This window comes from Mustela nivalis (assembly GCF_964662115.1).
Source record: "Mustela nivalis genome assembly, chromosome: 10".
NCBI lineage: Eukaryota > Metazoa > Chordata > Mammalia > Carnivora > Mustelidae > Mustela > Mustela nivalis.
Genome location: NC_139029.1, coordinates 109,435,326 through 109,457,585, shown reverse-complemented (window position 1 = coordinate 109,457,585; position 22,260 = coordinate 109,435,326). Strand labels below are relative to the sequence as shown.

Here is a 22,260-nt window from a genome sequence, read left to right as displayed (position 1 = left end):
AGGGTCCTGGGATCGAGTCCCGCATCGGGCTCTCTGCTCAGCAGGGAGCCTGCTTCCCTCTCTGTCTCTCTCTGGCTGCCTCTCTGTCTACTTGTGATTTCTCTCTGTCAAATTAATAAATAAAATCTAAAAAGAAAAAAAAGAAACCTAAACCGGAGGGGTGCCTGGGTGGCTTGGTCGGTTGTGTCCCAACTCTGGGTTTTGGCTCAGTTCGTGATCTTACAGGTCCTGGGATGGGCTGTGTCTGTGTCGGGCTCCACCCTTGGCCGGGAGTCTGCTAGAAGATTCTCTCCTTCCCCTCCCCCAATTGGTGTGCCCCTTTTGCTCTCTCCAGTAAATAAATCTTTTAAACAAGAAAGAAAGGAAGGAAGGAACCTAAATCAGAGTATGTCACTCTTCTGCCAAAAACCGTTCCATGGTCTTCCAAGGCACTTAAATCCAGATGGCTTTCTAGGGGCCTCAGAGCTTTGCAAGACCCCCTCCATTTCTCAGACGTTTTCTGCCCCCTGCCTCCCACCTGCCTGTGTTCCAGACACACAGGTCTTTTCTCCCTTCCTCAGACATGCCAGCGGAGTTCGGAGTTCCGGAGTTAGGGTCTTTGAACTCTGCCTGCATTGTTCTTCCCCAGGTCTTCCCAGGGCTAGGGGGCCCAGCTAGGATGCTCTGGTCTGAAAGGAAGCCTCTTTCTTGCTAAGGGAGCAGGACTTACTTTTCTCAAACGGCAAGTCTGTAGTGTCAGTTTAGGGCCTGCCTCTGCGGTTTGTTCCTTTTCCCTTGTGGTCGAAGGCTGAGCAGGAAGGGACTGTAGCAGCGATACTTGTCTTTCTTTTCTGGAAAGCAGGTCTTCCCCCAGTAAACCCCTCTACCTCTGCCAACTCCCACTAACACCTCATTGGCCAGAACTGTGTGCATGGCCGCCTTTAAGGGAGGCTGGGAAGATGAGTATTTAGCCAGCCAACAGTGCCATAGAGAGCTTCTTGTCACTTTCTCGGAGTCCTTTCCTAGAGTTCCAGACATTTTTAATATTTAATTTAAATATCCACGCCCCGCCTCTGCCATCTTCTCTTATACCATTCTGTCTTTTTCACAATACCTGTCGCTGTCTGATGTGATCTTGTTTGCTTGTTTTCCTGTGACTGTATCTGGACTCTGAGCTGTGGCAAGAGCTGGCCTGGCCAGCTGTGTTGGTCACTGGCGGCCTGGCACCAACAGCTGCCCAGAGTACCCTTGCTGAGTGAAGGCTGAGCCATGCGCCTGGGCCCAATCTGTGCAGGGGCATGGGGACAGGAGATGGGGTCTCATATTTGGGAGGAGAGCAGGCAGGATTGTGGTTTGAATGGGGGAGAGATCTAATGACTTTGAGGTTTCTTGCAGGGGCAAAGGGAGACATATATGATGGGATCATTCACTAACACAGAAGTGATAGATTTCGACCCAAAGGTGTCTGCTGGGTTTGTAAGTGGGGTGTGGGTGAAATTAGTGTGAATCACTGCAGTGGGGTCAATGGGAGTTGGACTGAGTGAACTTCTTAGTCGTGAGATGTAGTATGGATACACATGTCTTTCTAGGAGCATGGTTGTGGAAGGAGATGGAGGAAGGGCAGTAGTTTGAAGGGGGCGTTGGGTCACTCGTGGGCTTTTGGAAGGGGAGCTGCTTGAGCAGGCAGGGATCTGGCATTTTTCATCTCTTGAGATCTGATTTACTTTCAGGCTAAAAATGTTAGAAGCTTCTTAAAAATGTTGCACAGATAGGACCTGATATTGGAGGTAATGGGGACTAACAGGCTGGCCTAACTGTGCCTCCATGTGACCTAGAGTGACCTGTGTCAGCTGCTCCTCCTCCTCACAGTTGGGGCAGTGGCTCTTGGGGCCCGCAGTAAGGATTGCCCCAGTGTTGTAGCACAGGGTGGCGAGGAAGAAGGGCAGCATTTAGAAAGTGAGGTGCTCTCCTAGCCAGACAGGCCTCTACTGCCCTCTCCTGGGCATGGCTACAGAGCTGAAGCTGCCCCAGGCTGACCTGTTCAGGCCAGAGTGAAACCATCAGCAGGGGAAGAGAAACCAGGGCTTAGGAATGGGGAAGGAGTCACAGATTCAAAGATTCTTGTAGAAGGAAGTTGCTTCAGAAGTTACAACATCCAGTGCCTTGTCTCTGGCAGTCCTATTCCATGAGCTCACTAGATGTTTCCTTCTTTAAAGTGAGGGAAAAAGGAAACCTTGCAAGGTTGATTCATTCATTCACTTACTTGCCCATTCATGTATTCAACAGATATTATTAGACATTAGGTACCCACAATGCAAAGTGTAGGAATTAAGATTCTCTTTCCTCAAGGAACTCACTGCCTAGTGACTGAAGACAGGCACATAGATAATTACAATACAATTTCAAAGGTGAAGTAAGAGAAAAATACAAGGTATGATGCACATGCAAAGGAGATGGCCAGGCTGTCTCCCAATGTGGGAGCAGAATGCTGACAAATGGATTGGGACTGTGGGCCCCTGTCTGATACCATGTCTCCCCATTGTCAGCTCTGAGGGGCAATTATCATTTCCTCCAAGGAAAGTTCTTCCTGAACTCTTCCCTCAGTTTTATCTCTGTGTTTAATACAGTCTGTTAGGGTCTTGTTTTCACAGCTATAAAAAGAGGAGTGTGTTACTGGATGTTACATTTGAGCGTCACTGACATGACCAAACTCTATGAATGCTGACATTTGATGAGTTAAAACATCTCCCCAAGAGCTGGTTGGCAGGTGCATATGGCCATCCTTGGGAAAATTGAGCTTTAGTCCAGAGGAACCAAATGTACCTTGTGTACAGTTGCCTCACCCTAAATGCTTGCTGAAAAACAAATTCTCAGCATTCTAAAACCATCCGTGTTGGTCCCTTGGGTGGCTGAGTTTCTTTGTTTCTACAGGGCGATAACACGTCCCCTGTGGATTTTGTTGTGAGGCTTGGCATTGCACAGCCTGACATCCATACCCATGTCTGGCCCTTGGTAGGCTGCCATAGATAGCATCTACTATTTCAGTGAAGTAGCGGAACTCAGTACATCATTTCCCCAGAGCCAGGAGCAGTTCCTGAGGAGAGGTCACAAGTGTGGGCACCCTGGTGAGAGGAGGGAGTAAGTGCAATGCAATGCAAGTTGACATGTTGGAGTGTAGGACTGAAGACTTAGAACTTTCTCAAGAAAGCTTTTTCAGGGCGCAACCCAGTGCTTCAGTAGTCTCTTCTTCTTCTTCTTCTTCTTCTTCTTCTTCTTCTTCTTCTTCTTCTTCTTCCTCTTCCTCTTCCTCTTCTTCTTCTTCTTTCTCCTTCTCCTTCTCCTTCTCCTTCTCCTTCTTCTTCTTTCTTCTTTCTTTTTTCTTCTTTCTTCTTTCTTCTCCTCCCCATCCCCCTCCCCCTCTCCTCCTTCTTCTTTTTTTAAAGATTTTATTTATTTGACAGAGCAAGGACAAAAAGGGGGAGAAGCAAAGAGAAAGGAGGAACAGACTCCCCACTGAGCAAGGAGTCCAACGTAGGACTCAATTCTGGAATCAATTCTGGGATCATGACCTGAGCTGAAGGTAGATGCTTAACTGACTGAGTCACCCAGGTGCCCCACAGTCACACTTTTGACTCTGTCTCTCACAGGCCCCACGTGGACTGGAATCTGAGGTCCTTCAGAAGCAGGACTTTACAACGTACCCTATTCTTTGGTCATGAGGGCAGAGAAGTGACAGCACAGATTCCTTAGAGAATTACAGTGATGAGAGACTCTCTGGTGGCTGGGGAACAAAGTGCCAGGAGTTGCCTGATAGTTGCAGGTTTGATTATTGTCCAATTAACAAGTACCTGGGAACAAAACTGGATGGGAAGAGGCTCAGTTGATTACTATATTTCATTTCCACACTTTATGATTAGAGAAAAGAAAACCAAATGCTAAAGAGGATTGAACCATAGAATTTCTCCAAGTGGAAATTGCCTTAGATCTTAGTGATAGCTGAAGAAACCTGCCCACAGATGACAGAGTGGTCGAGGAGATGGCACTCTCCTAATTTCCAATCTAATGTGACTCTAGTATTTCATGCTAGAAAAAAAATACCTAGAATTACTAAGTTTGGCGAGCAAAATGTGGATAGGTGACAGTTCAGGAATGTGGAAGTATTATACCTCTGGGTAGTTAACCTTGCCTTCTAACTGTAGTTGAGGACGAAATTGAGTCATTCATTCCGCTAACATGTGAATGCCTGCTATATCTCACTCAGGGTCATTTCCAGCTCCATGAGTTTCATGAATTCACTGTTCTATACATCATTTTGAACAAGATGCTATGGGAACATCTACTGAGTGTAAGGAAAGGTAGTCCTCCCCTTGGGGCAGGCAAGCTGCCCAGTGCATTCTTGCTCACATGTATTCAATAGGTCATAGCAGTGTTTGGAATATGCCACTTTCTCATTTTTTCCCCTCAGCCGATGACCCTTCCAGTAGTAAAACAACAGACTGTGAGACCCGCCTACACCGAACCACGAAGGAGAGGAGTTGTCTATAGCTGTCCTAGCCATTGCATTCCTCACACTTAATGGAAAGGTGCTGTAGTGGGTGCTATGGTGTACCATCCAAACACCCTCTCTAGGACTGAAGCACCCCTGTGCTCTCTCTCCTGCCTACACTGCTGGGTAACGGGTCTCAGCTGAGACCCCTCTAGGGTCCTCCACTGAAAAATCACCAAAGTTCATGCCAGTTCCTGAGGATCAGTGTGGGAGTACAGAGATCTGATTCCCTTGCTCTGTGGGGGACAACCCTGAAGGGTCCTCTGTCCATGTTGTGGCTTCTTGCTTTCACAGATGTGCTGGTCCTGACATACACCTTCCTAAACCTTTATTCAGATTTCCATCTCAAGGAATGTTTCCCAGGGAACTCGACCTGGCAAGAATTGGTGCCAAGACTACTGAGGAAAGCAGATTCTAAATTGAGATTTTATTTTATTTATATATTTATTTGAGATGGTTGACGTTTTTATTGCTTTGGAGTTGGAGGGCGGGGAGCAGGTGCTCAGGAGCTCTCGGTGGGGCAGGCACATCCTCTTCATCACCACAGGCTTTTGGCAGCCTTGTGCAGATCTGGGTGGCACTTGTTCTCGTGATTCTGTGTCTGATGGGGCTGAGGGGGGCCCTGGGGCGATCTTGATGGTGGCCCCTATGTAGGAGGTGGTGGCTTCTCTGGCCACCAAGATCCATCTGGGATCTTGGCTTCCTGACCACTGCTATACCTTTGCTGTAGGCTGTGGGTGCCATGCCCACAGTCTGGCGGTGGATCAGCCTGTTGTTGCCTGCGAGACTTCAGGTTACTGGGCTCTGTGGTGTTTCTCTTTTCTGTCTTCTGCACCACCATCCACTGCAGTCAGGTGGACAGGGCAGCGGCTGCTCTCATTACCGCAGCCGCTGGAGGCAGCAAGACTGAACTGGAATTTTAAAGCTGAATCACCTGTTGGCCAGCTGGCAGTGAGGGACCCCATCACTGGGGGTAGGTGGAGCTTGTATGGCCCTGACACGCTGGCTCAGTGCAATTGAGGCCCTCCTTGGCAGCTTAAGGAGAGACTTGTCTCTTGCCTCTAGAGGACCCAAAAACCTCAGAAGGACCCGGATTTACTTCTAAGAGTGGGAAAACTCCGGTGAGGTTTGAATTCTTAAATCTGGCAGGTCTGTTGGGAAGGAGTGAGGCCCTGGGTTGGTGCTTTAAAAAATGTTGAATCCTGCATTCTCCTGCATCCCTTGGGACTGCAGGAGTACCCACTGCTTCGCCGGGTGCCTCCTTAGGAAGAAGGCCTGGAGGCCCCATGGGGCTGGCCGCATTCTGAGGGTGTTGCACCAAAGAGGGTGGGACATAAGGGTGAGTAGTAGATGGATACGGAAGCCCCTTCTCATGATACAGGACTTAATATTCTGACAAGTGCCCCGAGAGATACTGTTAATATTCTGATGGGATGGCTCTTAATCACTTGGAGGAAGCCACGGCCCACATTAAGTGAAGCAGAAATAACTGTTTCTTCATAAATCTTGAAAATTTTCCATTAAAAAAAAGTTTTATAGTTTTAGTTTATTTTTAGGTCCATGGCCATTCTGAGTTAATTTTGGTATGAGGTGTTAGATGTAGGTTAAGTTTCCTTTTGTGCTTACGGCTGTCCAGTTGCTCCAGCATTTGTTGAAAAGGCTGTCTTTCCTCCATTGAACTGCTTTAGTAACTGTAAAAAAAAAAAAAAAAAAAAAAAAATTGGGGGGCATATTTATGAGTCTGTTCCTGAGCTCTGTATCCTGTTCTACTAATCTATGTGTCTATCCCTCCACCTATAGTTATACACAGCATTGATTATTTTAACTGTATAATCTAAAAATTGGGTAGACTGATTTCTCATACTTTTTTCAAAATTCTTTAAGCTAGTCCCTTTGCCTTTCACATAAATTTTATGACAATCTTGTAAATGTTTACAAAATGTTTAGGATTTGATAGTAATTACATTAAATCTGCATGTCTACTTGGGAAGGAAGTAACAGCTTTACTATATTGAGTCTTTTGATCCATGAATATCGTATGTCTCTCCATTTATTTAGATCTTTGATTTTTTCATCAATGTGTAATTTTCAGCATGTAAATCTTGTGTTTTATTTGTTATACCTACGTATTTTTGAGCAACTTTAAAGAGTATTGTATTTTTAATTTTGGTGTCCATGTGGTGTGTGTGTTTGTGTGTATGTATGTGGCATGTGGGTGTGAATTTATTTTTAGTTTTTTTGTAGATTCCTTGAGATTTTCTAGACAATCAGGTCATCAGTAAATGGGGACAGTTTTATTTGTTCTTTTTCGTCTGCATTTTTCCTGCCTTTTGCACTGTCTAGAACAGCTAGCATTATTTTGAAGAAGAAGGGTATGAAAAAAGATATACTTGCCTTGTTCTGATCTTAGGAGAAAAGCACTCAGACTTTCACCATTAAGTATAATATTAACTGTAGACATTTTGTAGTTTTTCTTGCCAAGTTGAAGAAGTTTCCTTATATTCCTATTTTTCTGAGAATTTTTTTTAAAGATTTTATTTATTTATTTGACAGAGAGAAATCACAAGTAGATGGAGAGGCAGGCAGAGAGAGAGAGAGAGAGAGGGAAGCAGGCTCTCCGCTGAGCAGAGAGCCCAATGCGGGACTCGATCCCAGATCATGACCTGAGCCGAAGGCAGCGGCTTAACCCACTGAGCCACCCAGGCGCCCTCTGAGAATTTTTTTTTTTTTAAAGATTTTTTTTATTTTTATTTATTTGACAGAACACAAGTAGGCAGAGAGGCAGGCAGAGAGAGAGGAGGAAGCAGGCTCCCTGCTGAGCAGAGAGCCCGATGCGGGACTCGATCCCAGGACCCTGAGATCATGACCTGAGCCGAAGGCAGCGGCGCAACCCACTGAGCCACCCAGGCGCCCTGAGAATTTTTTTTAACAAAAGCCAGGAATGGTAAAAAAACAAAACAAAACAAAAAACCATGAATGGGTATAGAGTTTTGTCTAATGATTCCATCAATTGATATGATCATGTTTTTCTTCTTCGCAGTGTTAATATGGTAGATTACATGGATTGATTTTTTTTTTAAAGATTTTATTTATTTATTTGTCAGAGAGAGAGAGGGAGAGTGAGCGAGTGAGCACAGGCAGACAGAATGGCAGGCAGAGGCAGAGGGAGAAGCAGGCTCCCTGCCAAGCAAGGAGCCCGATGTGGGACTCGATCCCAGGACGCTGGGATCATGACCTGAGCCGAAGGCAGCCGCTTAACCAACTGAGCCACCCAGGCGTCCCATACATGGATTGATTTTTTAATATTGTACCAGATCGGCATGCCTGGAATAAATCCCACTCGAGCATGGTATATAAATCTTACCATAATTTGATAAAATCTATTTGCTGATACTTTGTTAAATTCATGAGAGCTATTGGACTGTACTTTTTTTTTGTTGGGGGGTTGTCTGTTTCATGGTAATACTAGACTCATAAAATGAATTGGGAAGTATTCCATCCTATTTTGTGGAAGAAATTATGTAGAATTATTAGTGTTACTTCCTCTTTAAACATTTGGTAGAATTCTCCAGAGAAACCATTTGGGCCTGAGAGTTCTTTTGGGGGAGAAAAGGAGAGCCTCAAATAATGAATTAATTCTCCTTAATTATTATAGGACTATTCAAACGATCTATTTCACACTGGATCAGTTATGGTAGTTTGTGTTTTTCAAGGATTTTGTCTGAGTTGTCAAATTTATGCATATGGAGTTTGTAGTGTTCCCTTATTATCTTTTTGGGATCTATAAAGTCTCTATGCTGTGTTTCATTTCTGATCCTTGTAGTTTGCTTTCTTAGTCTTGGTAGTGGTTTGTCAATTTTATTGATGTTTTTCAGAATACTACCTCTTTGTTTCACTGATTTTTCTTTATTTCTCTCACATTGCTTTCTGGTTCCTTTTATTTTTATTTCCTTACTCATGCTTGCTTAGGGTTTACTTTGCTCTTCCTTTTCTATTTATTTATTTGACAGACAGAGATCACAAGTAGGCAGAGAGGCAGGCAGAGAGAGGAGGAAGCAGGCTCCCCGCTGAGCAGAGAGCCCGATGCGGGACTCGATCCCAGGACCCTGAGATCATGACCTGAGCCGAAGGCAGCGGCTTAACCCACTGAGCCACCCAGGCGCCCACATTAAGAGTCTCTTATGGTTTGTTTCCCTCCCAATCCCATCTTGTTTCATTTATTCTTTTCCTATCCCCCAAACCCCCCATGTTGCATCTCCACTTCCTCATATCAGGGAGATCATATGATTGTTGTCTTTTTCCAATTGACTTATTTTGCTAAGCATAATACCCTCTAGTTCCATCCACGTTGTCGCAAATGGCAAGATTTCATTTCTTTTGATGGCTGCATAGCATTCTATTGTAGATATACACCAGATCTTCTTTATCCATTCATCTATTGATGGACATCTAGGTTGTTTCCATAGTTTGGCTATTGTGGACATTGCTGCTATAAACATTCGGGTACACGAGCCCCTTCGGATCACTACGTTTTTATCTTTAGGGTAAATACCCAGTAGTGCAATTGCTGGGTTATAGGGTAGCTCTATTTTCAACTTTTCGAGGAACCTCCATGCAGTTTTCTAGAGTGGTTGCACCAGCTTGCATTCCCACCAACAGTGTAGGAGGGCTCCCCTTTCTCCGCATCTTTGCCAGCATCTGTCATTTCCTGACTTGTTAATTTTAGCCATTCTGACTGGTGTCAGGTGGTATCTTATTGTGGTTTTGATTTGTATTTCCCTGATGCCGAGTGATGTGGAGCACTTTTTCATGTGTCTGTTGGCCATCTGGATGTCTTCTTTACAGAAATGTATGTTCATGTCCTCTGCCTATTTCTTGATTGGATTATTTGTTCTTCGCGTGTTGAGTTTGCTAAGCTCTTTATAGATTTTGGACACTACCCCTTATCTGATATGTCCTTTGCAAATATCTTCTCCCATTCTGTCAGTTGTCTTTTGGTTTTGTTAACTGTTTTCTTTGCTGTGCAAAAGCTTTTGATCTTGATGAAATCCCAATAGTTCATGTTTGCCCTTGCTTCCCTTGCCTTTGGCGTTGTTCCTAGGAAGATGTTGCTGCGGCTGAGGTCGAAGAGGTTGCTGCCTGTGTTCTCCTCGAGGATTTTGATGGATTCCTGTCTCACATTGAGGTCCTTCATCCATTTTGAGTCTATTTTCTTGTGTGGTGTAAGGAAATGGTCCAATTTCATTTTTCCGCATGTGGCTGTCCAATTTTCCCAACACCATTTGTTGAAGAGGCTGTCTTTTTTCCACTGGACATTCTTTCCTGCTTTGTAGAAGAGTAGTTGACCATAGAGTTGAGGGTCTATTTCTGGGCTCTCTATTCTGTTCCATTGATCTATGTGTCTGTTTTTGTGCTAGTACCATACTGTCTTGATGATGACAGCTTTGTAATAGAGCTTGAAGTCCGGAATTGTGATGCCACCAACTTTGGCTTTCTTTTTCAATATTCCTTTGGCTATTCGAAGTCTTTTCTGGTTTCATATAAATTTTAGGATTATTTGTTCCATTTCTTTGAAAAAAATGGATGTGATTTTAATAGGAATTGCATTAAATGTGTAGATTGCTTTAGGTAGCATAGACATTTTCACAATATTTGTTAAACTTCTGTTTTAACTTTCTGTGAACTACTTTGGCATGGGAGGGAAAGGTGGGGACTTCACCTTTTGTTTTCTAATCCACCAGCTCTAATCTCTGGCTTTCTTTAGGCTCCCTCACTGCAGTGCAGGAAACTACCTCTATGCAATAAACTGAGGCAATTGGATGGCTCAGCTCACCTCATTTATTTTCCTCTTCTCATTTAATGGAGTTCTGCACTACCTGCTTTTCAACATCCACAAACATGTATAATTTTGTCTGTGATTTTGGTTATTTTTATTGGGAAGGTGATTTCTATAGCTGTGATCACTTCATGGGTAGAAGTGGAAGTCTTCCTGAGCCAGATTTTCAGCTGTAAGAGGCTAAGGCCCTAGGAGATAGGACCTTGAAACAGTGTGACAAGTGTGTAAGATAGTAATTCCCCGTCTTCTCCCATAAGGACTCATGATGATTTGTTTGCACAATACATACTGGAAAAAGAGGAATATTTGACCATTTGAAGAAGTACCTGCTACAGAACCCTATCTGATATTGATGTCCACAGATCTAAAGCATCATATGGCCCCATTAGAGTGGCAGTGTATGGAGACAGGGTGTCAAATATTCCAGACCCAGGTCTGGCTCTCAGTGGTTGTGCTGGGTTCATAGATCCACCTAGCAGTCATTTCACTGGTCCTTGATGAGTAACTGAGATGGACATATTTGAGAGTTGGCAGACCTACGTTAACCATGACACAGTAAGAGCTCTCATAGTAAAGAAGACCAGCATGAAGCTCTTGAAGCTGCCTCTACCATCTCAGGCCAAGATAATAAATCAAAACTATCACATCAGTGGCCTTCTTGAAGGTCTTCAAGAAGGTGGTCCCATCATAAGGCTATTTGATTCACTAGCCTGGTCCCTGGTAAAACCAGACTGTTCCTGGATTATGACCATCTCAACCAAGTAATTTTCAACAAGTAATCGGCTGTGCTAAATGTGGTGTCTTTGCTAGAGCAGATTAACACAGCCTCAGGTATGCAACAGGCAGCCATTATTTTGAGCAATATATTCCTTTCCATCTCTATAGGAAAGGAGGATCATAAAAAGTTTGCTTTCACTAGTGGGACAAGCAGTAATATAGATTTAGTCTTGCACCTGGACCATGTAAACCCTCCCACCCCGTCATCCTATCACCTAGACCATCTGGGCATTCCACAAAGTATCACCTTATCACACTGATGTCATCATGGTCATTGTACAGGACGAACAAGAAATGCAAGTACATTAGAGACTGGAGGTACATAAACCTGTGAATATTCAATGATGTTTTTAGAGGTCCAGTGGTCTGGACCATGCCAGGACATTCCCTCCAAAGTAAAGGAGAAATTTTACATCTCCCATCTCACTATTAGGAAGGTAACACACTGCCTGGTAAACCTCTTTGGGGTTTACAGACAGCATATTTCACAGTGTTCTGATACTGCTATTAATTTTGATTATACACGGACAGGTGCAGTCATGGCCTGCAAAGGGCATAATGACCAGGTAACCTCTTTGGACTAGAAGTACAAGTTAAGGGGGTGTAGCTAGGAATCTAAATGGGGAGTAGAGTGGGGAGAGGATAAATACCCCTGCAGACAGGACAAGCTGTAGCAGCAGGGGCTGTGAGCTGTCCCAGACCTTCCCCTGTGTTTTCCCAGGAAAAGGGGCCTATCAGAATCCCAAAGAGATCATTTCAGAACTTACGAAGTAAATGGATCTGAAAGTCACAAAAGGTGGACTGTAGTGGAGACTTACAGTGGGCCCCAATTTCCCGCTCCGGGACTGAAGCTGCTGAGAATGCTGAAAGCTCTTATTGGAGTTCCTCCTGGAACTACCTTCACCTGTAGTCAGTCATCTCACCTGAGCACATGGCCCTTTCGGGGTCCACGTGGGGGTACATGTCTGGCCACTTGCCTCAATAGGTTACACATTTCTGCACAGCGATCCTAGCTTGAGTGTGAGAGACCAAGGTCTTTGTTGAGACCACTCAGGTCCCCCTCCCCCTCTACCCAGTCCCGCTTCCTTGACTCCCCCTCCATACACTTCCTGCAAACAAATTTCCAATTCAGTCTGTTTCACCAGGAACTCACATTATAGCAAATCAAAATAGAAACACTTCGGGATTAGCTGTGTGGAATGTTGTGCCTGTTGCTCCGGCAATTTCAGAGAGCTTCACGTTGCTAATGGTGGTGGTATGGAAAGATGTTGTTAAATGAGCTTTTCATCTTTACTGTAGGGATGGAGATCACTGAAATGGCAAATTTCCAACAACACCAGTGGCACACTTGAGTTATGGAGTCTGGCGAGTGTGAGGCTGGCTACAATTATCAGTGCAACTGATGATAAACCTCTATTAGCTGGGATAGCCTCATGTGAATGAAAGTTACTTACCTGAGTCGGAGTGGTAGATGAGCTCGAACAGTAGGATAAAAACAAGTCTCTGAGCTTCTAGTAAGGATTGCAGAGTCAATGGTCTCTTCTTTACCTTTCCTAAATTGTGTGACCTCGCAGTATATTTGAGTGACTATCATAATCCATTTGTCAACTGTTGGTCTTTTTTCCACTCATGGACCTTGAATTTATGCAGAGCTACCTACTTCCCTTATCTCCCCTCAAGATACCTATTCCATAACTACCCAATGACTAGCCCTATATCGTAACCCTGGTCTAGAAACCAAGGTACCATCTTTTTCATAATTTCAGGGGCTGGTTATAGAAACAAAAGTTCTCCTTAAATTTCTTTCATCTCAGCTTCATTTTCTCCCAGCAATTATCCTTAGGCCTTATTTGAATCCCTTTAGAAAAGCAGAATCCAGGGCACCTGTGTGGCTCAAGTAGGCTAAGCCTCTGCCTTCAGCTTGGGTCATGATCTCAGGGTCCTGGGATCGAGCCCCACATTGGGCACTCTGCTTGGTGGGGAGCCTACTTGTGATCTCTGTCAAATAAATAAAATCTTTAAAAAGAAAAAAGTAGAATCCATTGTGCTTATTCAACTTCTTGACTTTATCAATATACTTAACAAAAATAACTTTTTTTTAAAAAGATTTTATTTATTTATTTGACAGAGAGAGACCACAAGTAGGCAGAGAGGCAGGCAGAGAGAGAGAGGAGGAAGCAGGCTCCCTGCTGAGCAGAGAGCCCGATGTGACTCGATCCCAGGACCCTGAGATCATGACCTGAGCCGAAGGCAGCGGCGTAACCCACTGAGCCACCCAGGCGCCTCAAATATAACTCTTAAAACCGAAGCCTATTTGCTTAAGTCCTTTGCCCACAGTACCCATGGAATCTAGCCTGCAAATGCATCCTCTTCAAATGTAAGGGCCTATTTAATCAGAGGGAGCCATTTTGTTGTCTACACAGTCAACTTAGATTGACCCTGCCCCTCCCAGAGGAACTTACTTGCAAAGCCTAGATACAAGGGCAGGTCAGGCCAGGTAAAGACATCCAGTCAATGGGGTGTGCATATATCTACCAGGGTAAATTAAAATTCAATTGGCCACGCGTGTGTAACCTACCAGTTTTTTTGTGTGTGTGGCAGACCTAGCATGACTGCAGTTTTCTCTGTGTATTGCAATCTCATTGGTCACCTGTGTATAGCCCGGCTAAACTACCTCTATAAAAGTTAAGTCTGTGAGGCTGGGAGGGGTCACCTCTTTGCAAGAGACGGCCCTGACTGGTCAGTTTGATTCTCGATGCTCGGCACGAAATAAAGTTTTGCTTGACCTTCGCTTTATATCAGTCTCACTCCTTTGATTACGGACCCTAATACTTCTTCCTTCCTTTTTAGCACTAAACCCCAGTAGTTCCAGAGGACAGCCTACTTGGTGGTCCTATCCCCAGTCTACTCAAGCCTGGTAAACAACATCTAAAAAGAACACAAGCTTATAGTCAGTGGTATTGTAATAGCACTGCACGGTGACAAATGGCAACCAGACTTGGGTAGGCACAGGAGAACATACAGAATTATCCAATCATTATGCCATACACCTAAGACTAACATAACATGGTGTGTCAAGTATGCTACAGTCAAAAAAAATTGGAAAATTAGAAATTTAAAATTTATCAAAACATGCACACAAACACTTAAAGACCATACACAGCCCCATTTGTAGCGGACAGAAAAGTAAACATAAAGGTGCGGTGGTGTTCAATCCTAACTGCATAAAAGTAACTTGCTGTGCATATTGTATCACTGTTGTAAAAACACCAAAAAATAAAAAGAGCAAAACCTCTTTATTTCCTCTTGAGATACAAATGCTCAGTTTGTATGTGGGACCATTCCTGGAGACCGCGGCTAGTTCTTCCACTTGTTCCAACAAATTGCAGGCCAAACAGGATCTAGACTGTTTCCATCTGTTAAATCTACAGCCTGGTAGCCTATGAGCTGCCCGGTAAGGCCGGATGTAGTAACAGGTAAGCACGGAGGTAGGAGATACGGTGGATTCAATGTGTATGTGCAGTTTAGGCCCGTGTCCCCACATGCTCTGTAAATTCCATTATTTGGTCAGAGCTGGGAGTGGTATCAGGGTGCTGGCCCATTGTTGCTCCCTGCTCCTCTGATTCTGCTCTTCTGCTTCTGAGGGTCAGAAGAGTTAGATCATCTGGGAGCTGGTGGGGGCCATTTCCTTGGCAGCCTGCCGGGCTAACCAGTACTTGTATCTTTTGGTCTTAGGCCTCTCAAAGTTCACCACAGACATAGGTACCTTCACAGTGTCAAGTCCGTTTACCTGTACACAAAATGACAGGAAGAGGTCAGTTGGGCAGATAAGAGCTACTACCATCCAATCCCACCTTTTCACCAGCCAGAAAGAGGAGACCATATGTGACACACTCACCGTCACCTCACACCAGTACTCCCCCCACTGCGTAATGGGCTCTTCTGGTAACTTTAATGCATGTGGGGCGACCACAACACCAAGCTGCAAAAAGTCACAACCAAAAAGAGATCTGTTTACATTGATGCAACTGTAGGCAACCTCAAAGGAGGTTCTGGAGTTTCCTGTAAAGGAATGAAAAAAACTGAGTTTACACTGGCTGATTCCTTGGGAGGGCACAGACCTCCAGAGATAAGAGCAGAGAAACTCGGTCCTAATTTCTCAGAAGAGGAGGAGGATTCACCAAGGAAAAACAGGTCTTGAGACTGAAAATCACTTCACAAAAGTACAAATTCCCTACTGAGTCACATTTCCTAGGTTTTCCCTATCTAGAGAGGAAATAAATGATTCCACCATCTTTTCCAATCTGCCTTCAAATTCTGGCCACTTAGTCCTTAGCCATTTCCCTCCCACAACCCCTGCAACCAAACAACACTTTCCCTAACTCCAGCTGTATGATCACACCCTTTCCTAACAGATCAATCGTTGGCCTCATTCCCGGGGAAGCTTCTATCCTCAGAGGTACAGCAGTATTTGGGAACACTCACATTTTTGAAGAAATGGCGGGCAACTATTTCAGGGTTTAGTTCCCATTTGACGTTATTCTTCATCCCCACCTCCAGATGACAGCTTCTCAGAAATTTCACTGTCTGGTAGGAATTATAAACAAGAGATACGTTAGAGGGGCGCCTGGGTGGCTCAGTTGGTTAAGCAGCTGCCTTCGGCTCAGGTCATGATCCCAGCATCCTGGGATTGAGTCCCGCATCGGGCTCCTTGCTCCTCGGGGAGCCTGCTTCTCCCTCTGACTCTGCCTGCCACTCTGTCTGCCTGTGCTCACTCTCGCTCGCTCTCTGACAAATAATATAAAAAAAAAAAAAGAGAGAGAGAGATACGTTAGAGTTGCAATCAAAGGAGAAGAAACACGTTAGCAAGAAGCATAAGGTCTGGGCGCCTGGGTGGCTCAGTGGGTTAAGCCGCTGCCTTCGGCTCAGGTCATGATCTCAGGGTCCTGGGATCGAGTCCCGCATCGGGCTCTCTGCTCAGCAGGGAGCCTGCTTCCCTTCCTCTCTCTCTGCCTGCCTCTCTGCCTGCTTGTGATCTCTCTCTGTCAAATAAATAAATAAAATTAAAAAAAAAAAAAAAAAAAAGAAGCATAAGGTCTGGGTTCAGGAAAAGGGCACAATTTCTGCCTCACAAGCATATAGGGAAGGTGACTGGGAAGGAGAATATTCTTCTTTTTAAAAATCTATTTATTTGACAGCACAAGCAGGGGGAATGGCAGGCAGAGAGAGAGGGAGAAGCAGGCTCCCTGCCCAGCAGGGAACCCAACGTGGGGCTCAATCCCAGGACCCCAAAGCCACGACCTGAGCTGAAGGCAGACGCCCAATTGACTGAGCCATTGTCTCAAGGCTGATTTTGTAGGAAGATGTTTTAGTGAAACTTTGGAGGAGAAGGCCACCTATACCTGGCTGTTCCTAAGCAAGGAGAAATAGGCCATGTCAAAGTTAGACCTATCAATGGGGACCAGTGGTATATCTCAGAAGAGACTGACTTTTTCTTTTCTTTTTGAGAGAGAGAGACAGCATGCATGAGTGAGGAGGGGTATAAGGAGAGAGAGAATATTAAGCAGGTTCCACGAAGAGCAAAAAGCCCGACCTGGGGTTTGATTTAACAACCCTGAAATGACCTAAGAGGAAATCAAGTCGGACGCTTAACCAACCGAATCACCCAGGTGCCCCAGGATAGAATAACTTTCACAGACCATATTAACCCAATACTTCTGGCCCTTCAGTCCTACCCCTACCCCATTAACAATTTCTCCCTGCTTATAGAATGAAGTATAAATTCATTAGCTGAGGATTCAAAATGTTTTGCAATCTCACCCCAACTTTCTTTCCAGCCATATGCTTTGTAATATTACCCTATGTAAGTCCACTGGTTTTGCTAGACTGGTTCTACTTTCCATGTTAAAATAATGCCTGAACCACCTATACTTTTTTTCCTTTGATACCTTTCCCACTGTCCTGTTCTATCCAAAGCCTACTAATCCCACAAGGCCCAATTCAATCCCATCTGAAGAAAAGTCCTCTCCAGTCACCCTAACCCTTTTTGATCCATGTTATTCTTATAATCTACTGCTTTGAGGTTACTGATCACCTTCTCATGTGCCTATGTTCTCTGTGACTTATCTGTAAATATCCTTGGAGGCAGAATCCTTATCTCCCATTTTTCCATGGGTCCCCTGGTAATCGGGTTGGGGCCCTCCTCAATAAGGGCACATCACCCAACAAGTGAGGATCTCCCAGGAGGTCTCAATACCAGTTATGGCAGCCAAACATTTCTCCTTTCTCCTACACTTGTCTCTGCAATCAGGAGATTTCAAGGAAATCAAGGAGCCTCTCAGGAAGAAAATGGTGAATCCTTAGGTGACAAGTAACAACTTTCTATGTTTTTACTCACCATCTCACCTGCCCTGGTCTGGATCTTCTCCAATTTTCCTTCTTGTCTCAGCTAAAAAAGAAAGTTAAAGATGAGAAAAAATAAAAAAAATAGGAGTCCATGATAAATATTGAATTTACTATGCTGGATACAGGGCTGAGTTTCTGGATTCTTGTACTTCTAGTCTATTTCATTTTTAAGTTAGATAGCAAAGAAAAGAAAGTTGCAAGAAGAAATCTTATGATTTTTATTCCTCCAAGCCCCTCTGCCTTCCTTGCGCTCACCAATTTCTCCTCCTCAAACAGTTTCTTGTTTTCAGGGGAGGCATATACAGCCAGACCTTGAGGCAGTAGTTGATTCCGGCCCAAAGATTTCTTCACTGAGACCAGGTCACCCCGGACTCCAAGTCCTACCAATGAGAACAGATACTGGATCAGACTCCTGTTTAAGGAGCAAAGAATCAAAGAAAGAAGCAGCTATTATTCCCTCATAGCGCTTATTCTAGAAAAAATGCTAATATTCACTAAGAACACTTAGAAACCTCTAATTAGTTTCTCTGGGCCTGATTTAGAAATTTAATATTCCCTGTACAAAGTGAGAGCTGTCCCATCACTGGATCTCAGTAACTGTAGCACATGCTATTAGGTCTCCTTTTCCCTCCTTGCACTGTTGCATGTTTCTCTATGCAGGAACGCGAGGGCACAATCATAGTACTTGTTATGGCTTCTTCTCAAATACACAGCAGCTCATTTCTACAAAGTAGAGTAAGGACGAAAACAGCTAAGGGGGGACGGCAGGGAAAAGCTAATGCCAAAGAGAGCCAGCCTAAGATAGGAAGTATCTTTACCAGGCCTCACCTTCCACGGACTGCGTGAGAATGAGCTCCAGGCTGCCTTTGGGCCCGTGTTTCGTGTCCTCTACCAGCTTATAGACCCGGTGTCGCCGGCGTAGGCGCGGCTTCCGGCCCTCTCCGGCCAGCGGCACCTTCCACCAGCGCTCCACGATGACTGTGCCCTGGCAGCCGGGGACGGAGGGTGAGCGAGCCTCCCGGAGAACCCCCTGCCGCCCTCAGCCGCAGGAACAGCCCCTGCCAAGCCGCGGCCCCCCAGGACGGTATTTGGGCGTAAAGAGTCCCACCAGAGGCGAGGACTCCCTGAGCTCAGAGGTGGCCCTCACCCGATTGTGAGAGAGGCTGAAGTCGCGCTCCGGGCCGGGCGTGCCCCCTGCGAGTCGCGGGAGCAGCAGGCCCCGCACCATTCCTCGCAGCAACGCTCTCCCCGCGGCCGCCGCCATGTTCCCAGCGCCGAGGGAGAGTGGAAGAGGACCCCAGCGCCGGCGCAGGAAAGGCCCCAGCGGCTGCCCGCGGCGCGCCTGAGCTGCCGCCTCTCCGGCTGGCGAAGCCGAGGAGCAGATCCGGCCCCAGTCTGAGGGTGGCCAAGCCGCCTCCTGGCGGTCGGGAGCTGGGGGAGCTAAGGCAATGATCTGTGATTCGGCGTTTTCCTCACTCCCTCCTTCCTGTTTCTTTTCCGAGCAGGCACGCCCTGACAGATCATGGAGAAAGACACCGTCTCCCTCTTGGCTTCACTTTATCTTTAAAATGGGGGCTTTGGTTTATTTCTTGTGGCTTTGAGGTCACTTGCGGCTGTGGCATTCTGTGATAACTGGATGTCAAGGGAAGAGGGTTGCTGCGCTCACTTTTCCTTACTTGAGATCTTCCTAAAATGGGGGAGAGATGGGATCCTCTGGAAAACTGTGGACAGCCAGGAGGAGGCCTACCCTTAATCTTTACAACTGTGTTACTCCAGCTAGTATTTAAAGAATTCTAAATCGCAAGGGAGATAAGCCACAGAAAAAGGAAAGTATGGCAGTGGTGAGGGAGCAGAAGGCACAAAGGACAAAGCACAAGCTGACAACCCACAACCCCCACCCCAGCTTGTGCTTTGTCCCCAGCTTGCCTTCTGCTCCCTTCGCAGCAGGGTCCAGACTGTTCTGTGGAGAATCTTCCTACCCGAGAGAAGACCACATACATGGAGTGAACAGGGTCTGTTTGGCATCAGAGATTGCGTAAAGATGTTCTATGCATCCTGTTATTTGACCCTTAAACGTTCTCATTTCTCCTAATTACACTTGCCTCACTTAGCTTCCGGGACACCAGTTTTGGTTCTGTTGTCTTCCAACTTCACCAATTTTCTTCACAGTTTGCTTTGCTGATTTCTCCTTTTCTTCGAACTTAACTTGGAGTGCCCCTAGGACAGTCTTTGGATCTTGACTCTTTTCAATATACACCCCTGCTTTGATCTCATTCAGTCTTACTGATTTCCAAAGTTCTTTCTCTCTCCTAGACTTCTCCTAAACTCAGACTTGAATAGCCCGCTGCTTATTTGTCTTCTTATTTATCTAATGGGCAATTCAAAGTTAACATGCTTCAAATCAAACCCATCTCTACCCTGCCTCAAACTGCCTCACCTGCGGCCTTCCCCATCTCAGTTGATGGAAACTGAAACTGTTCTTTCAGTTCTTGGACTCAACTTATTTTTCTCAGACTCCCAGAAATTCTGGGGGTTCTATCTTTAAACTGTTTCCAGAATCCAACTACTTCCCACCACCTCTAATGGTTCAGCCTGGAGTAAGACACCATCTTTCTTCTGGATCAGTAGTAGTTTGTTGGCAAATCTGCCTTAGTGCTCTGCAATTTATTTACAACACAACAGTCAGGATCTTTAAAAAAAAAAAACAAAAAACAGACATCAGATCATGTTACCCCCCTACTCAAAACTTTGCAGTGACTTCCCCCTTTAGTCAGAATAAAAGGAACGGGCCATACAGTCGTCTACAGGGCCTCCCTAATCTGCCCCATTAGCTGTTTGACTTCATCTCCTTCTTTCCTCACAGCTTACACCATGGCCTCCCAGTTTCTTGAAAACACTCAGGCACTTTCTCCTCAGGGCATTTGCACTAGCTGTAGCTTAGGCATGGAATGCTCTCACCCCCAGATGTTGGCTTGGCTAACTCCCCCACCTTTAAGTCTTTGATTAAATGTTATCTTTTCATTGAGACCCATGTGGATTACCCTACTTATTTCTCCAGGCTGCCTAACCCCTTCACACTCATAATTTTCCTTTCTCCTCTTTTCTCCATAGCACTTATCATCTAACATACTAAATTTTATGTTTATAGTTTGTCTTCTCACGGTTTCAGATTTATTAGAGTGCAACAAGGAGAAAGGGGGAGGGAGACAGACTTCCTGCTGATTGGGGGAGCCCCACAAAATCAAGAGTCAGGGCACTTAACTGAGTCACCCAGGTGCCCCTGTCTTCTCACTGTTAGAAGCTAAGTTCCATTAAGCAGGGGTCTTTGTTTTGTTTACTGGTGTAGCCCAAGCGCCTAGAATATTGCCTGGCTTTCAGTAGGCCCTCAATCAATATTTGTTGAATGGGTGAGTGAATGAATATGCAGAGGTTTCAAACTGGTGGCCCCAGAATCAAATTTTGCTCACAGTGTTGCCTTTTTTTTCATTAACAGTTATTCTTTTTTGAGTTATAGCCCCTAGTTAACATTTGGAGGAATTTAACACAAAAATCTATCTTTCCATTTTATGTTGAAAAATCATACGGGGGTACCTGGGTGGCTCCGTTGTTAAGGGTCTGCTTTCAGTTCTGGTCATGGTCCCAGGGTCCTGGGATCCAGCCCTGCATTGAGCCCCGCAATGGGCTCCCTGCTCAGCAGGGGAACTGCTTCTCCCTCTCCCATTCCTTCGTTTGTATTCCCTCTCTCACGGTCTCTCTCTGTCAAATAAAATCTTTTACATACACACACACACACACACACACACACACACACACACACACAGAGTTAAGAAAAATCACACGATCTGGGACCACTGAGTCTGCATTTCTACAACTGGACAGAGCTGAGTTGAGCTTTCCACTTTGCTACAGCCCCACCCAGCAGCTAATTCCATTAGCTGTCCTGGCTCCTGAGGCTGTTTGCAATGTCTACCCTACAAGGCAATGATATAATTCAACCATGTGTAGTACCCCTGGGTTATTAAAGGTAGGGATATAATAAAAACATTGAATTGATAGGAACTGGGAACCAACGTATTAGGTCAGACATTGCATTAGGGCCTCCGAAGCCTTCAGTGTTAAAGACACCAACCAGGGCGCCTGGGTGGCTCAGTGGGTTAAGCCGCTGCCTTTGGCTCGGGTCATGATCTCAGGGTACTGGGATCGAGTCCTGCATGGGGCTCTCTGCTCAGCAGGGAGCCTGCTTCCTTCTCTCTCTCTCTCTCTGCCTGCCTCTCTGCCTGCGTGTGCTCTCTCTCTGTCAAATAAATAAATAAAATCTTAAAAAAAAAAAAAAAGACACCAACCAGTTAATGGCTTAAGTGCAATGTGTATATGTGTGTGTTACAGGAGAGTATGCACACACATGCATGTATATGCCAGAATAAGGAGCCAGGTTGGGTGCACTGGATAGGTGCTCAGGTGAACCTCTTTACCAATCAGTACAGAAACTTAAGTATTCTAATAACTGGAACTGCTATGAAGTACTTACTAGATAAATAGGAGCCATAGTTAAGGGGGTTGGAAGGGTGGGGTAGGGGAGCAGCAGAGTGGAGTCCTGAAGTGACATAAGGGCTGACCCTTTGCCCATGTCATAGTACCCACCGGGTCACAATGACACCAGGTTGTGTGAACCTCTGCCACCCTCTCTGAACCTCACTTTGCCGCAGGGAGGCACTGA

General features: G+C 45.3%; 1 protein-coding gene across 1 annotated transcript; it reads right to left on the bottom strand.

Annotated features, from left to right (window-relative positions):
* Positions 1-14,415: 14,415 nt before the first annotated feature.
* Positions 14,416-18,977, bottom strand: MRPL9 (mitochondrial ribosomal protein L9). Its single transcript, XM_082685834.1, has 7 exons — positions 18,691-18,977; positions 18,372-18,528; positions 17,799-17,923; positions 17,536-17,586; positions 15,624-15,725; positions 15,037-15,120; positions 14,416-14,928 (listed from the first exon to the last, which is right to left on the bottom strand). Exons 1-7 carry the CDS (start codon positions 18,805-18,807, stop codon positions 14,794-14,796), a joined length of 771 nt encoding a protein of 256 aa, XP_082541960.1. The 5' UTR covers positions 18,808-18,977; the 3' UTR covers positions 14,416-14,793.
* Positions 18,978-22,260: the final 3,283 nt, after the last annotated feature.

What these genes read in the sequence shown, in the direction of transcription:
- MRPL9 (XM_082685834.1), bottom strand. Translation starts at nt 18,807, where the DNA reads ATGGCGGCGGCCGCGGGGAGAGCGTTGCTGCGAGGAATGGTGCGGGGC. An exon ending in TGTTTGAGGAGGAGAAATTG is followed by an intron (nt 17,587 to 17,798) that starts GTGAGCGCAAGG and finishes TTTCTTTTTTAG; the next exon opens with CTGAGACAAGAAGGAAAATT. An exon ending in AGTACTGGTGTGAGGTGACG is followed by an intron (nt 14,929 to 15,036) that starts GTGAGTGTGTCA and finishes TTTTGTGTACAG; the next exon opens with GTAAACGGACTTGACACTGT.